Source organism: Palaemon carinicauda, chromosome 30 (assembly GCF_036898095.1).
Source record: "Palaemon carinicauda isolate YSFRI2023 chromosome 30, ASM3689809v2, whole genome shotgun sequence".
Classification (NCBI taxonomy): domain Eukaryota; kingdom Metazoa; phylum Arthropoda; class Malacostraca; order Decapoda; family Palaemonidae; genus Palaemon; species Palaemon carinicauda.
The window spans coordinates 20097859-20115781 of NC_090754.1; the positions used below are offsets into that span (position 1 = coordinate 20097859).

At 48.8% G+C, this 17923-nt stretch overlaps 1 protein-coding gene across 2 annotated transcripts in view; it reads left to right on the forward strand.

The window, feature by feature from the left end:
- The window catches only part of Nhe1 (Na[+]/H[+] hydrogen exchanger 1), a 236014-nt gene that overhangs the window by 90537 nt on the left and 127554 nt on the right, over positions 1 to 17923 (forward strand). For both annotated transcript variants that reach the window (XM_068353486.1, XM_068353487.1), the window contains exon 4: positions 13993 to 14123. In XM_068353486.1, coding sequence (XP_068209587.1) covers positions 13993 to 14123 — 131 coding nt within the window. The remainder of the gene's footprint in view (positions 1 to 13992; positions 14124 to 17923) is intronic.

Consider the following 17923-nt stretch of genomic DNA (forward strand, 5'->3'; position numbering starts at 1 on the left):
TTATGAAATGTTTTTCTTTATGATGCCGCCTGAAACGGAAACCTTCCATTTGTTTACACTCCATCTTCGATCATAATAAACAAACGAATGTATTAAACACACATGATCTAAGTCATAACTAATGATATTAGAAACATTTAGTAAACATTATGTTATTACAAATATTTTACTTACCGTATCCATATAAATTCCTAAAATTCATAGCAAAGCTGGAATTTTTTTTTTTCCTTATGCGTTTAATCCACAACAGCAAACTGCCGCTAATGACAGAGTGATAAGTTACGATAATTCTAAACTGTTACGAAAGATAATTGTCCTTTCCATATCCAAAATACTTTTCCTAACTTCAGTTATAAGTCAACTTGTACCCACCTCAATTATGGATCCATATGCAAAAAAGGTAAAAGAAGAAAGTACTAGGCCTATTTTTAAAGTCACCGAACAATTAGGTTACCGCTATAACGTTCGATGTGAGAGAGAGAGAGAGAGAGAGAGAGAGAGAGAGAGAGATAGAGAGAGAGAGAGGGATGGTTTTAAAGTACTAAACAATAAATATGATAGGTTATAACACATTGGTGTTTATGTAATATTAACTGTATAGATGGTTTGAATAAGTTAAGAAATGGTGTAAACAATTCTTTGTTATTGTATTCGCGCGGAAGCTAGACATCAGCTGATGTGATCACAGCCAAAAGTAAAACAAAAATAAGTTAGCAATACTCGATTTTTAAAACACACCCGAAATTTAACAACATAAGTACATGTTTTATTATAGCGCAATTGACATTTAAAGAGTAAAAATTTTCTGGAATAGAATGGTGTTTCCTAAAAAATAGTGGTTTGCGGACGAAATCGGTTACCGTATTTTAAGCCATGATTGAAATGGATGTATACACGGTATAATTTTTTCGTTTTGTATTTAATTGACACTTCAAGAAAACCGATTTTGGTTTCTTCATCTATTTGTAAGTACTGTATTGTATAACGAGAGAGAGAGAGAGAGAGAGAGAGAGATGAGAGAGAGAGAGAGAGAGAGAGAGAGAGAGAGAGAGAGATATTATGACGCAGAAGGTTACAGACCTAGAACAGGGGAGGATGAAGGTGGGGGGAGTGATGAGATAGGCTGGGTGGACTCGCAGGGGAGACGGTAGGAGACGGGGGAAGGGGGGATTTGGTTGCCAGTGGCTAAAAATAGATTCTGAAAGACGGTAAAGGGAAAAACGAATCCCACCGAATAAACAGAATAAGGAAAGGGAATAAGATCCAGAGGAATAATAGATATAATGGAATGAAAATGACTAGATGGTGTTAGTTGTGATAAGAATAATTTAGATATTTGAAATAAGAGTGTCTGAGGAGGTATAGAAGGAATTCGTGATAAATATAGAGGAATATCAAAGGATACAGTTAGTTTGCATTAAAGGGTTTGTTATCGTTTATCGGCAGTGAATATCCCCCCCCCCTCTCTCTCTCTCTCTCTCTCTCTCTCTAGATTTTATTTTACCGTCTACTCTACAAAACCAATGTTTGCAAATCAAATGTATACTGTTTAAAATATGACAAAATATTGACGACTTGTTACCGAAGTTTAGGCTATTCACTGCCGATAAACGAACCCAGTCTACTCGTGAAAACCTTGAACGCCCAGAGGGAAAAATAAGGCTTTTAAATATACTGTACTAAACAAAAATAATGCTTTAATATACCATCATTAACACTACCATTACAATTATCGTAAGGTTGGAGAAAGATAAAGATTGCCGAGAACGTAACCACATTTCTGTTTACATTTTGTCAGCTGGACTCGCACAGTTAACAGTTGATTTAATTGTTGATGTGGAATTTTATCCTTAAATAGGCTATTCATTATGAAATTATGTTAATGAAATGTAATGTTAATATTGTTTTGTAACATTTATTATAAATCACCGTATTTAGGGCTACCAATATACTTAAAAAGACAATAGATTTGATACATTTTGTAGTGCTTGACTCGCGAACTTTGAACAGCCTCGCGGATACAGAAAATTTATTTTTGAAAAATAGCGATCGGGGAAAAGGGGAATCGTGTAATTCGAACACGCTTAATTCGGGACCCTACTGTACTAGACACACAAGGGCCGATGATCTTCATTCGCTCGTAAGCTCCGAAGATCGTCCGCGCGCGGGATGGTTTCCCGCGCGCGATCTTCGAGGTCCGTCCGCGCGGGGGAAACCGCGCGCGATCGTCGAAGATCGTTAGCCGACGATCTTCTGATACGCGCTGGGCGCGCAAGTGCCGACGATCTTCGTAACGCGCGTAAGCGCCGAAGACCGTTCCGCGCGCGGGAAACCATCCCGCGCGCGATCTTCGAGGTCCGTCCGCGCGGGGGAAACCGCGCGCGATCGTCGAAGATCGTTAGCCGACGATCTTCTGATACGCGCTGGGCGCGCAAGTGCCGACGATCTTCGTAACGCGCGTAAGCGCCGAAGACCGTTCCGCGCGCGGGAAACCATCCCGCGCGCGATCTTCAAGGTCTGTCCGCGCGCGATTGTCGAAGATCGGTAGCCGACGATCTTCTGATACGCGCGCAAGCGCTGACGATCTTCATAACGCGCGTAAGCGCCGACGATCTTCATAATGCGCGTAAGCGCCGACGATCTTCATAACGCGCGTAAGCGCCGACGATCTTCATAACGCGCGTAAGCGCCGAAGATCGTTCCGCGCGCGATCATCGAGGCTCACGTGATTATCGCAAATCATCTGCGCGCGGTTTCCCGCTTGTCCTCGCGCGGTTTCCTGCTCGTCCACACGTGGGATGGTTGCCCGCGCGCGATCATCGCAGATCGTCCGCGCGCGGGCACCGAGGGTTTCCCGCGCGTGATCGCCGATTATCTTCTCTCGCGAGCAATCGCCGACGATCTTCGCACACGCGTAAGCTCCGAAGATCGTCCGCGCGCGCGTGATCGCCAACGATCGTCTTACATAGCCGGATATCGTACGCGTGAGGGCACCAATGGTTTCCCGCTCACAATCACCGACGATCTTCTCTCGCGAACGCCGATGATCTTCTCTCGCGAACGCCGACGATCTTCTCTCGCGAACGCCGACGATCTTCGTACACGCGTAAATGCCGAAGATCGTCCGCGTTATTTCTTCCGCGTGCGGGATGGTTTCCCACGCGCAATCGCCGACGTTCTTCTGTCGCGCGCAAGCACCGGCGATCTTCTGTCGCCAAGATCGTCCGCGTGTGGGATGGTTTCCCCACGCAATCGCCCACGATCTTTTTTCGCGCGCAAGCGCCGACGATCTTCATACGCGCGGAAGCGCCGAGGATCGTCCGCGCGGGCACCGATGGTTTCCCCCGCGCAACCGCCGATACGCCCACGCTCACGCGTGTAGGCGTGCGCGCGAGCGCGGTTATCCTGCTACGCACGTTTCGTTCACGCGCTACCCAGAACTGTGCTTTTCACGCGATCACCAGCATGATCGGCGCACCGTTCTCCAACACGATCACGCCTGAATTACATTAGAGATTCTGGAGGTCAGGCCACCTTCGCGTTCCCCTCCCCGCAGCGCAGAGCACCGCCCTCTCCGGAGGAGGGGAGGTTTCCGGACAGGTCAAAGGTCTCTTCTCCCTTCATTGCAGATTCTCTACGGGCGAACCCTCATGTGTCAACTCCTCTAAGGGATCGAACGATCTTCTTCCCTCCAGAGGGACTATCTGACAGCGCGACGGTCAGTCAGCAACCCTGGTGGTACACCGTTGTCAGAGCGCTTACGCAGGCAATGAGCCTGTGCTTTCTGACTGGGGTCACTAATCAGTAGCAACTTCCTCCCCCCCTGAAGAGAGAGAGAGGAATCCCTGACATGGTATCTCCTCCAAGGACTATCCTGTCTCTTCGCGAGTCCTTACGCAGGCTCCTATCCCTCCTCAGACTTCCTCCCCCTCCCCTGCGGATAAGCATTACCCACCCCAGGAGGGTCGGAAGATCCGGTCCTCTCCCCCATCATACCAAAGGGGGAATCCCCGCCTCTTTCTGAGAAATCTTCTCGTGCGGAGGGGGCGAAAGCCTTACATCCTTCATTGCTGGTGTCCTGTTTTCTCTCCTAGGAGGGAACCGAAGGCCCAGACTTCCGCAAGGACCCGACAGGAACCAAATGGACCCTTGGAGCATGTCTGCGAGTCTCCCCAGGAAGAGCCTCTGGGGACGGGAGACCTCGCTGCCAGTTCATCAGGAGGAGAGCTCCAGGGGTCGGAACTCGCATTCTGGCAGGTCCTAACCCTCAGGAGGAACCCCAAGGGGACCCCAGACCCAGAGATTCCTCCTCGTGAAGGGAAGGATACGGTCCGGGACCGAATCTACGCCACCCAGGACCTCCCTAGGGCCGGTGCAGCTTTGCCCTGGTCTCAGGGAATGAAGAGCGCCAGAGACAAGGCCTAGGGCCAGCTCTCTGAGCTTGCCTCCTTCAATAGATCCAGTGTCGGTAACAAGCCCCTCCCCCCTCCCTGGGTAGGCATCGGTAAGGGGACGGGCCCTCCCGGCAGAAGTCCAGACCATGTTGAAGAAGCGCTCCCTCCAAGAGGTTGCGAACGGGTCTCCTGGCTTCTTTAATCGACTCCTCCCTGTGAGGAGGCGTCTGGAGGCTGGAGACCGGTCATCGACCTCTCGACACTGAACGGGTTTGTCAAACAGTCTCCGTTCAGCATGGTGACGGCAGACACGGTCAGTCTTGCGGTGAGACCACAAGACTTCATGTGTACACTGGACCTGTAGGACGCGTACTTCCAATCCCGGTCCACCCGTCTTCAAGGAAGTACTTTGGTTTTTGCCTGGAAGACAGATATACCAGTTCAAGGTGCTGTGCTTCGGTCTCTCCACAATACCTCAGTGTTCGCCGAGGTGTCCACTCTGATCTCTTCATGGGCTCACAGGATCGGCATCCGTCTCCTCCGTATCCTGGGCGACTGGCTGATCCCAGCAGACTCGAAGGCAACCCTTCTTCGCCATCGGGACAAGTTTCTCGGACTTTGCCAAGTTCTAAGGATCATGGTGGTCCTCGAGAAGTCCTCCCCGCAGCCCTCTCAGAGTCTGGTATACCTAGGCATGGTCTTAGACACCGATCTCCCAAAGCCTTCCCTTCAGACGACAGGATAGCAAGGCTGAGGAAGGTCGCGAGACCTTTCCTCACACGAGAAGAACCTCCAACCCAAACGTGGTTACGTCTCCTCGACCATTTCTCCTCCCTGGCCCGTTTGGTTTCCAACAGTCGCCTCAGGATGAGTTCTTTCCAGTGGCGACTCAGGTCGCGGTGGAGTCAGGGACACGACTTCCCGGACACCTGGATCCCTATGGGACAACCGGAACAGACGGACCCCCAGTGGTGGGTAGCAGACGAGAATCTACAAAAGGGAGTGGACCTTCTCGTCCTCCCCCCAGACTTGATGCTGTTTTCGGACGCGTCAAAGAAAGGGTGGGGGGGGGCCCCATGTTCTGAATCACGGGACCTCAGGCCGGTAGTCAGAACCAGGAAAGTACCTTCTCTAGACCTACTAGAGGTGAAGGCCGTGTTTCTGGCACTTCAGTAGCTCCACCAAGCCTGGCGGACTACTCTGTGGTTGTGAGGATCGACAACACCACAGTGTTGGCTTACATGCTCAGACAGGGAGGTACTTTTTCAGAACAGCCATCCCATCTTGCAGTAGAGATACCAAGATGGCCCGAGTTCCTCTCGATCACCCTAGCAGCTCGCTTTATTCCGGGCAAAGGAATGGGCTCGCCGACAGTCTAAGCAGTGCGACACAGATACTAGTTACCGAGTGGTCTTTCTATCCTCAAGTAGCCTACAAAGTCCTGACTCTGTGGGGCTCCCCTCTGTGGACCGGTTCGCTACAGCGCTGAACTGCAAGTTCTGGAGAGGGAGGTCTCAACCTTCCGGACTCACCAGTGGTAGCTTATACACCCCCCCCCCCCGGAACCCCCCCAAGCAGCGGCGCGAGCCTTAAACCACGCCCCCTTGGGCGGAGTTACCAGGGACGAGCGGGTTGACTCGGTAATGGAAGTCACATTTCTGAAGTTGACTTCGGCATAGAACGTTCTCCTCTTTTCCCTCCCATTGCTCCCAACATATATTTGCCGGTTTTCATTATTCTGCACTCAGCAACCAGAGTAATATCTCAGCCCACGGCTTAATTATGGCTAGGCAAATTCTTACTTACGCGGAGGTGCATCGGCTTAGCGAAGACTCCAGCGAAGGGGAGAACGAAATCAGTAACGAAAAACGAACACAATCGACTGCAGGAAGTGATATGCCTTCTAATTCTGATATCGTAAATATGTTACTCCAACAGAATCAAACACTCATGAAAATCATTCAGAAAAGGTAAGGTTTTAAATTCTGTTTACAACGAAAACGTCATATGGAAAGCAGCTGATTTAGACTAATGACGTCACAAATGCAAATGGCGGCCCCCATACGTAAGTTTGTTATGATTTCAATGCTTAGAGCAGGCATTTCCGAACATAGCGTAAGTAGCTTAAGCAAAGCATGTGCATGATTACAACACGAATAATTGGAGTAAACAAACTAAATACTCCAAAATATTTATATAACAAAATTATAATTAGGTATACAAAACTAATTGCTTGCCTGACACATCAAAGCACGCAGCTTAATAGGCAGTAGGCTAGACCACAGGTAAGTTTGAGTTTTCATTTCTCGCTTTAAACCTATCGACACTAGCCTAGGCCCTGGGGGGCGATCTGATAAGGGTTACATATGAGGCAGGTCTAGATTATTAATAATAACATATAAACTTATCATTCACTTAAATATGGCACTGAATTAACCTAAGAGGGCTATTTGAGTCGTGAACCCCATTGCCTGACTTCAGCCTTCTAGGTCCGCTGCTGTCCATATTTACTATACCTGTTGAACAAACATTTAAATTAATCTATGGTAAATAATTCACTGATATTAAACATTCATCTCGGCAGAAGTGGTTCACCTGCTAAGAAGAATGAGGCTCCCCCTCCTACTAAGCGCTCAAGACGATCACCTGAATTACCTGAAAGTGCAAATTTAGACCTCTTTTCCTTTTATAATAATGGAGATGAAAGTGATTACGAGGATTTCAACCTTCTTACCTTCCATAAACCCATTCCTTCATATATTTCCACCAATTTCAAAGCTGAACTATCTTTTCATAGCGAAGGGAAAATTCAATTGAACAATTCACTAGTAGCATTAACTTTCAATGAAGGCCATAGTGATAACCGTGATAAATTCTTTGTTAGTAGTCAAAATAAGGAGTTCTCAGACTTTTTTAAATTAATTAATACTCCAAAGTTGAATTTCTGGCCTGAAGGTAAGGTATTTGATGACAGCTATAAGAGAAAATTTTTTTATGACATAGAAAATATTAAAATGAGTATTTCTGCCTTTCAAGGGCATGCAGCACTGGCACACATTGTATACCCCTCCAAAGTAAATGACATTGATTTTTTGTCCAAGATTATTATTGGTCCCCTAAGAAGGAGCATAGACCTCATACAAAATTTGATAAGAAATTTCAGAAGCAGAGCACTTCCTAGATACCTCAAGGAAGAGATAAGAGATCTTATAATCAAAGCAGACATTAAAGAAGTTTGGAATTCATCTGAAGACCAAAAATCAGCCATTGCTGCCTGCTTTCACAAGGGTTCCCTCCTCAGAGGAGGGGCAGCAAACTTCAGGGGTAGGAAATTCAACTTTGGGGGCAGATTTCAGGGGAGAAGGTTCAGTTTCCTGAAAGGTAACCCTAACTTTAGATTCAAGTCTCAGCCGCTTAGAAGAGGTAATAGGCGAGGTGGGTACAGGGGGGGGGGGGGGGGAGGTCACAAAATGGACAAGCTAATAGTTCAGGAGCCAGAGAAAAGAAAGACCCTAGAAATTGAGCCATGCTCTGCACCAGTTCAAAGAGATTTTTTCAGCACCAGTATTCTATGCACCAGTTGATAATGATGTTTACTCTGCACCAGTTAATAATGAGCTTTGCTCAGCACCAGTTAATGAGCCTTGCTCAGCACCAGTTAATAACGAGCTTTGCTCAGCACCAGTGGTTAATGAGCTTTGCTCAGCACCAGATAATAACGAGCTTTTCTCTGCACCAGACCATCATGACATTGGGCCAAATGCTATAAATCAAGATAGAAGTAAAGAGACCTTGCCTTTGGCCTCAAACCCAATGAATAACTCCTCCCAGAGCCCCCCAGAGAATAGGATAGGTAAGTCATTACTAAAGAATATTGATAGTTGGAGAAAGCTTCCCAATGCCTCTTTTGCTTGTAAAATTATCAATGAAGGGGTGAGAATTCCGTTTAATAATAAGCTTAAAGCCCAGAGGTCATTAAAAAGAACAGGTAAAGATAGATTTTATTCAATTAACAAGCTTAAAATATTGGAAAGAGAATGTGACAGACTGCTAAAACTAGGTGTCATAGAACAGATCCCCAGAACTTCCTTTTACTACTCCAACCACATATTTTATAAATTCAAACCAGATGGAACAGTACGACTAATCTTTGACATGAAGGTGCTCAACACCATGATTAAAAAACCTTCTTTTACCATGCTCAAGGCCAATACTATATTTCCCTATCTACATCTAAACTCTTGGGCCTGCAAACTAGATTTAAAAGATGCTTATTGGCACATTCCATTACATGCAAGTAGCCAGAAATTTCTAACCTTCAAACTAGGTAAAAGGAAGTTCAAATGGACTGTGATACCCTTTGGACTAAAGACAGCACCTTATATTTTTTCAAAGATAATGTACACGGTGATCAAGTATATTAGAACTTCATATAACATCTTAATATTCAATTACCTTGATGATATTCTTATATTAGCAAAAGATTATTTAAAATGTAAAAATCACATTCAGCTAGTCATTAAGATCTTGTCAGACTTAGGATGGAATATCTCACTTAAAAAATCTACAATTGAACCGACTCAAAGAATTGAATTTTTAGGAGTGCATTATAATATGATTAAGAAAACTATGAATCCCAGTGAGAAAAACATAGAGAAGTGTGTCGAATTGGCCAAAGCTTTCTCCAACTCAGTTAAATCTGACCTGCATTCCTATCAAATGTTAATCGGAGCTTTAAATTTCAGTGCATCCTATACAAGCTTGGGAAGATTCCATCTTAAATATCTCCACAGATACCACAGTTATTTTAATTCAGGGTACAAAATCATTCCCCACACCTTCAAAAAATACCTAAAGCCATGGGAACAGAGACAAATGTACAGAGAGGTTAACATTCCAAAACCACAAATAGATGCAGAACTTTTCACTGACGCTTCCAACCAGGGTTGGGGAGGTGCACTAGTAATAGCGGGTAATATGCTCTCAATAAATGGAACTTGGACAAATGAAGAATCCTCCCTTCACATCAATGTAAGAGAGTTATTAGCTTGCTTCTATTCTTTGGAACACTTCACCACAAGGTTATACAATAAGGTAGTCTTAATACATGTTGATTCAAAGGTTACTAATTGTTGGCTAAGGAAACAGGGTAGTATCAGAAACAAGTTAGCTCATGAACTGGTCAGGAAAATACTTAGTACCATGAAGGATCACAACATACAGATAAATTCCAGATGGATCAGGGGAGTAAGTAACACCATTGCAGACTCACTTTCCAGGGACCTGGGTTCCATTCACACAGAAACTTCCCTCAGTGACAGTCTATTCTCCTTAATCTGCTCTGACTTCAATTTCACCCCGGAAATAGATCTGTTCTCTAATGGCTTCAATACTAAGTGCAAAAAGTTTTGTTCATCTCTTCCAAACCAAAAAGCCATCAGCAATAATGCACTTACGATTAGCTGGAAGGGATCAACACCTCTCTATGCCTTTCCACCAGGATTCTTACTACACAAAGTAGCTTTTAAAATCTATAAAGAATGCAATAATAATATGCTTTTCTGCTCCATATCGCAGGGGACGGAACCATGGATTCCATTAGTGAGGTCAGTCGCGAAGCAGCACAAACGATATATTGTGAAGATCGAAGACTACCAGATAGTTCTCAAGGATTGTATCTCACCCTCAGCAAAGCTCCAATCAACTTTGATCGCCTTCAAAATTTAAAGGATCAGCTCCCTAACGTCTTTCCTCCTGAGGTTTGCTCCAAAATTGCTGTCAGCTTGAGGGACAGCTCCTTGCACAAGTATGAAAACTTATATAACATTTTTAAAAGTTTCATTCACAAGGAGTATGGAAGAGACAACAAATTCCCCCTGTTAGCAATTATTTTATTTTTCAATCACCTTATAGACAAGGGACTGTCTTACAACACCCTGAAGAGCTACCGAGCTGCTTTAGGTCCTATCTTGTCAGGTTATTTCCCAGGTTACTGTCTTGCAGAAGACAAATATGTCAAAGCAATGATATCGGGAGTTAATAGAAGGAAACCTAGAAATTCTCACCAGTTCCCTGGCTGGGATCTAGACAAAGTAATCTCGTTTCTCAACACCACGAGAGATAACTCTACCTTACTACTGACACAGAAAACCTTGTTCCTAGTAGCCTTAGCTTGCCCTTTAAGAGCAAATCAATTTAACAATCTCTGCATTTCCAGGAGCACCTTCACCCCAGAACACATTGTCTTACGGAACCACCCTTCCTTCATGGCCAAAAACCAAAAGAACAACTACACGCCAATAGAGATCAGCTTTAGGAAGCTTCCTAACAGACCAAAAATATGTCCAGTCAGACAATTGAACTTCTATTTGGAATACACAAACAAAGTCTGTATGGAAAGAAACATAGACAGGAAAGACCACATATGGCTAGATGAACACTTCAAGATAATGTCTCTACAAAAAATGAGACAACTTTTTAGGGAGTGCATTTTCAGAGCCGACCCAAATGCAACTAAACAGTCAACGAATTTCCACTCTATAAGGGGTCAAGCTTCATCAAGACTGCTATACAATGGAGTATCTATACAAGAAATCATGTCCAGAATGAATTGGAGAAGCGACTCTGTCTTCAGCTCTTACTATGCTCTCCTCGGCTTACAGGGAGCTTTCGATGCTGTGGTCGCTGGACTTCATCTTCAAGCCCCATTAAGCATCTGCCTAGCTACCACTGGTGAGTCCGGAAGGTTGAGACCTCCCTCTCCAGAACTGTAAGTTTACTTGTGAACGAAGGTTCTGGAGTGGGAGGTGAGACCTTCCGGACTCAAAGTCTGGGTCACCCTCCAACCCTTCCCCCGTGAGCCGAGGAGACCATGTACTTAGGAGGGAATATTCTAACAACTTCATAATTCAACAGAGTAGGTTATATACAAGAACACACACATACAATCACTATTATTCCACAGAAAACAAACTAACTGGAATCTTAAAATATTCATATCAACCAAGAGAGCACAAGAAGATTGAATTTACTAGTAAAAAGACCTTTATGTCCAACAATTTGCACCTTCACAGTAATTCCTTCATAACTTGCACAACCAAGGTAAGCTCAACCACTTCTGTGTTATTTTTTGTTCTATTACAACTTCAAAAATGTGACTTCCATTGCCGAGTCAACCCGCTCGTCCCTGGTAACTCCGCCCAAGGGGGCGTGGTTTAGGGCTCGAGCCGCCGCTTGGGGGGGTTCCGGGGGGGGATGTATAAGCTACCACTGGTGAGTCCGGAAGGTCTCACCTTCCACTCCAGAACCTTCGTTCACAAGTAAACTTACAGCTCCCGCTGTACTGCTCCCCGGTCCCGGACCCCAAGGCCCTCTGGTAAGATGCCTTCCAACAACGGTGGGACAACATCGATGTGTTCGCCTTCCCCCGTTCTGGCTGATGAGGAGAGTACTCTACAAGACCAGAGTATCGGTCAGTCTCTCAATGACCTCCATAGCTCCGCTAGGGCCTCTCGCAGAATGACTCACCAGTCCTTCTGTAACTCCTTGCGGAGCCTCCGAGGGAACTCCCTCCACGTCACGGGTTACTCACACAACCACATGCCAACATCCTCCACAAAGCCATAGCTTCGCTTCGACTTCACGCCGGGAGACTATCCAGCATCTCCTCAAAGAGAGAGGATTTTCGCAACGAGTTGCGAAAAGGATGTCAGGACACCTGCGCAAGTCTTCCGAAGTAGTTTCCCAGGCGAAGGGGCGAGTTACTGTGGTCGGTGTCGTGGAGAGGGTATCCCTCCACACGATGCCACTTCCAGCAATAGCGGAGCTCCTCGTGTATTTGCGGGATGAAATGTGCCTTTCAGTTTCGGCTGTGAAAGGCTATCTCTCAGCCTTAAGTCTTGCCTTCAGGCTCAAAGGATAGACATTTCTCCCTCGCTGGAACTCTCTCTCCTCATACAAAGCCATGTTCTCTCCTGCCCTCAGTCGGAAGTGAGACCTCCTCCTTGGAACGTGGTTCGAGTCCTCAAGTCTCTAAAGAGACCTCCCTACGAACCACAACATAAGGCCCCAGATCACCACCTTACCGGGTAGACAGTGTTCCTGCTAGCCTTATCCTCGGCTAAGTGAGTTACATGGTCTCTCATACGACATCGCCCATTCAAGGGGATAGGGGGAGGTAACGTTCAGGTTCGTCCCTGAGTTTTGTTGCCAAGACTCAGAACCCGGGAGTGCCGGACCCCGCGGTTCGACTCTTTCCAGGTTTCGAGTCTCCATCCTGTAACAGATGACCCAGACCATCTCCTACCTTGCCAGTAGGGAGTCTGAGGTAGTGTCTCAAGAGGACAGCTGCAGTTCGTCCCCAGGTTCAAGCCTCGTTCGTTGACACTGGGAAAACGAAGAGAAGGGTCACCAGGAATACCATCTCAGCCTGGATTCGCAGGGTGTTACACCTGGTCTTGAATCCTGACCCTTCTCCGTCACATCGCCCTAGAGCGCATGATGTCAAGGGCGTAGCTATGTCCCTTCCCTTCATGAAGTATCATTCAGTGACGCAGGTTTTGCAAGCGGGGGTGTTGAAGCGTCAGACCACCTTCACAGCCCTTTACCTGCAAGACATGACCCACAGGAGGCTCGATACGTTTTCTATCGGCCCTGTGGTGGCAGCACAACAGCTGGTCTGAACCTCAGGCTCCTTAATGGACAAGTAGCAGAAGGTTGAGGGCATTGTTACCTGGTCTTAGTCTGCATGAATGAAAAGATCTGTCTGGCCCTTATTCTTTTCTTCATCCTCTCCTCCCTTGGAGAAAGCAGCATCCTGGGTTCTCTGCACAGCTGACCTCAAACCTCTGCAGGTAGACCATGCTTCCTTGTGTTCCTAGTATTAAGTGTAATACTGTCATGTCCCCATACCCTGACGAGGTGGTATTGGGAGAGTCCTAGCCTAGATTTCCTTCTGAGGAACTCCAGGTCAACTTCCTAGGACGAGTCACTTTTCACCTTCGCACACACCTTACGTAGGCTGCGGCAGTTTCACGACCGCTAGCGAGGAGCAGGGATTCCGTATTGTCCGAGTACTTAAACGCTCGAATATGGAATCCCCGGGGAAGCCAAAGCCAGTATGGCAGGGACTTACCAACCTTCCTAAGGGTTAAGTCACCCTATGTAAATAGCGTGGTTTGTATTTCAGTTACGGAACAAATGACAAATTCGTAGATAATTTGTATTTTTCTTAACTATACAAACCTTAGCTATTTACACATATTTGCCCGCCAGCCCTGTCCCCCAAGATAAGTCCTACCTCTAAGTAAAGTGGAGTTCGCACTGTGTGTGTGAGGGGGGAGGGGTAGCAAGCTACCCCTCCCCACCCCCCGCTAACTAGCGGTAGTAAACCCTCGTTAAAATTCTCATGGCTCGTCATTCAGCTACGCTGAAGTAATTACCCCATGTAAATAGCTAAGGTTTGTATAGTTAGGAAAAATACAAATTATCTACGAATTTGTCATTTTCTGGGTTTCCTCATTCTGCTGTAGGACCTCTCAAATTCCACAAATCAAATTCATTCCTATCAATTTTAAGAAGAACCTGTTTGACTTTTCAGGGGTGTTGTTGATGTGGAGTCAAGCAACGAAACTACGGTGTGCCATGCAAGTGCAGATTTACCTGCTGTAGGAGCTGCAGAACAGGAACACTTGTCATCTCTCTCCATATTTCTTATCTTATGTGTTTTAGGTTGGTAATATGCCTAGTTGTTTTGTTTATTTGTCTGGGATGATTTAATTTTTCTCATCTAATAGTCTAGTTGTTCCGTAACCGAAATACAAACCACGCTATTTACAAAGGGTTTACTTTTAGCGCAGCTGAAATGACGAGCCAATAGTTTTTAACGAGGGTTAATTACCCCCGCGCTAGTTAGCGGGGGGTGGGGAAGGGTAGCTTGCTACCCCTCCCCCCTCCACACACCGGTGACTTGCTTCTCTTCACTTTTGGCTCGGCGGTGATCAGACGTGTCTGTTCATCGCCTTCGCTGACAGCCTTTAATTTTCTTCTTTTTCTTTACAGCTTGTGTGATTGGTTGGAAGTTGACCTTCAGTTATTTTCTTTTAATATGCGGACATGCCCTGGAGTTGCCGGCCGTCCTTGTGGGACTTTCATGTCGGACGTGAGTACGGATCCTCACACCCTCTGCCCTCAATGTCGGGGCCGACGGTGCGACCAGGATAACATGTGCCGTGAGTGTAGGGAGTGGTCTGCCTCCCAGTGGGAGAGGTTTGGCCGTCGGCGTAAGAAGAAGTCCAAGAGAGACCGTTCTCTTCCGGGGTTAGCCTTGAAGGAGGAAGGTTCTCGGGACTCTTCTTCCGCCGCCCAAACCTCCTCCGAAGCTCCCCCTCGTCCGCCTCCTAAGGAGAGTCGTCCGAGTGGGAGCGCAGGCCCTTGTTCTGTTTCCCTACCTTCGGTGGGGGGAGAGGGCGTCGCCTCCCATAGCGAGGCGGTTCCCCCTCCTCCTCCGGGGGAGGTTATTGATAATAATTCTTTATCCAGTGATGATCTGTTGCAGATTTGGTCGTCCCTGGGGCTTAAGGGCTTGCCCTCCAGGGTCGCTCTTATTGACCTTGTCTCGTTGGGGGCCGCTGTTAAACAGTCGCCGGTGGTAGCGGAGGTAGACCCTCTGTCTATTGTCGACGTCGTGGTGACAGAGGCCTCCGACGTGGCTGGGCCTTCCGACGCAGGTGCTGTTGCTGGTGATGGTGCTCTAGGCTCTCCTCCTCCTTCCGTGCATCCTTCGAAGGGGGAAGTGAGTCCTTCGGTCTCGACTGCTGCCCAGCTTCCTTCTGAGGGAAGTGTTTTGAAGGAGACTCCCCTTCGGAGGACCGATGGTCCCGACGATCTCCCCCGAGGCCGCCTCCGCCGTAAGGCTCACCGCCCTCTACGCCACAAGGGCCTCCCTTCCCCTTACAGGGGGACTAAGAGGCGCCTTTTTGGGTCTTCGTCCTCCGGGGGGGACTCTCCTCGTCAGCCTCAACCGACTACTCCGCCCTCCTTGAACCTCTCTGCGGACCGCTCTCCATCTCCTGCCGGATCTTCGCCTTCTGGAGAACTCGTCACCCGACGGGCAACGGTCCCTTCGGGGCTAAGGGATTCTTCCCTTACGCGAGCAGGGCCAGCGCACAAGCGCTCTCCTGCTCGCCAGCGATCTCCTGCTCGTCGACGATCTCCTGCTCGCCAAGACTCTCCTGCTCGCCGACGCTCACCTGCTCGTCGGCTCTCTCCTGAGGTTCGCCCCCCTCGCCAGCGCTCTCCTGCTCGTCAGCTCTCTTCCGAGCGTCAGCGCTCTTTTGAGGACCATCGCCCTGCGGTCTCTGACCACCCTTTAGTTCCTGCTGAACTCCCTGCTCACCATCGTGTGTCAGAAACACATGTTCGCCAACGCGCCAGCGATCTTCCCGTTCCTGCTCGTGAACCTATCCTCTCACAGGACACGCGTCGACCTTCTGCTCGCCAGCGATCACCAGCTCGCCAGCGATCACCAGCTCGCCAGCGATCACCAGTTCGCCAGCGATCACCTTCACATGCTGCCCGCCATCGCACGAACCTGCATGATCGCCCGCTTACGCATGCTGCTCCTCATCGCAATACCCTGAACGATCGCCCTCCTGCGGATGCTGATCACCATCGCACAACCCTGCACGATCGCCCGCTTTCGCATGCTGCTCCTCATCGCAATACCCTGAACGATCGCCCTCCTGCGGATGCTGATCACCATCGCACCCTTTCACGCGATCATTCACCTGCGCATGCTGCTCGCCATCGCACAACCCTGCACGATCGCCCGCTTACGCATGCTGCTCCTCATCGCACAACCCTGAACGATCGCCTTCCTGCGGATGCTGATCACCATCGCACCCTTTCACGCGATCATTCACCTACGCATGCTGCTCGCCATCGCACAACCCTGAACGATCGCCCGCTTACGCATGCTGCTCCTCATCGCTCAACCCTGAACGACCGCCCTCTTGCGCGCAATCATTCACCTTCACATGCTGCTCGCCATCGCTTACCATCACGTGATCATTATCGCCAGCGATCTTCTTCACCTACGCGGCAGCACGATCCCTCGCCGTCGCGCCATCGCTTGCGTTCGTCGCCTCGGACACGTGTTCCTTTACCTGCCCACCCTCACGCCCACTCGCCTGCGCGCCCGCGCGATCGCTCGCCTGCGCGCCCGCGCGATCGCTCGCCTGCGCGCCCGCGCGACCGCTCGCCTGCGCGCCCGCGCGACCGCTCGCCTGTACGCCCGCGCAACCATTCGCCTTTGCGCGACCGTTCACCCTCGCGCGACCATAGTTCGCGGCGAATTCCACAGCCGGTGGTAGCAGCAGGGACGCGTGCTCCTAGACGGCACTCGGGATCACCTCCATCCAAGCACAGGTTGGTATTGCAGGACGAGGACAGGTCATTACAGCATTCTTCCCCACCTTCTTTTCAGGCAGGTACCGTCGTGTCCACTCCAAAGGATCGCCCGATCCCTTTCACCTTAGCGAGGATTTCGGACTCTGTGTCCTTTGAGCAGCAGACTTGGTTTGGTCCGCTGGCACGGGCGTTAGTGAGGGTTATGAAACCAGCACTCGCCGGCCAGGGTAACAAACCAGCGGCTGTCTCTCCTTCGCTGAAGAGAAAGAGAGGAGTGGACTTCGTGGTGACTTCCCCCAGGGCGAAGTTGGTTCCCAAGAGGTCGGTCTCGAGGGTCCCCTCTCCTGCACGAGTACTCTCTCCTTCTCCCGTGGACGAGGCCTTTCCGTCCTCAGGTGAGTCCAGTGGACCGGTAGTCTTCCCCCCGGCACCAGGGGGGGAGACTTCGCTTCAGGCAGGAGAATTGTCTCGTGAGGAAGGGGCCCCTCGAACCTCGTTGTTGGGATCCTGTATCCCTCCTAGGAGGGAGCCCAAGGATTCCAAGACCATCCCTAAATCCTCTGCAAGGATTCGACAGGAACCCATGACTACCCAGGGGAATGTCCACGTATCACCCCAGGAAGAGATTCCTGGGGCAGGAGACTTAGCTGCCAGCCCACAGGGAGGAGAACAGCAAGAGTCCGAACATGCCTTCTGGCAGGTCCTAAGCCTGATAAGGCAACTTAACAGTCTTACGGATCCAGTCATCCCCCCCCGTGAAGGCAAAGACACAATTCTGGATGAAGTGTTCGACGTTCGGAAGGCCCCTAAGACCAGTGCAGCTCTGCCCTGGTCTCGGGGGCTGAAGAGTGCCAGAGCTAGGGCCAATGCTCAGCTCGCACTTCTTGCCTCCTCCAGTCGTTCCACTGCCGGGAACAAACTCATCCCTCCTCCTCGCCTTCAGCAGAGGAGGTATTTCGAGATCCTGGGTGAGCACAACCTCGCTCTTCCGCTCCATCACTCTGTGGAGGAGCTGGCGAAGGGAGTTCCCTTGGAGAAACTCTCTGCCCGGCAGGTGTCGTTCTCGGCGGCAGAGATCCTTAACCACGAGAAGGTCGCTAAGTGTGCCATGCAGGCCACTT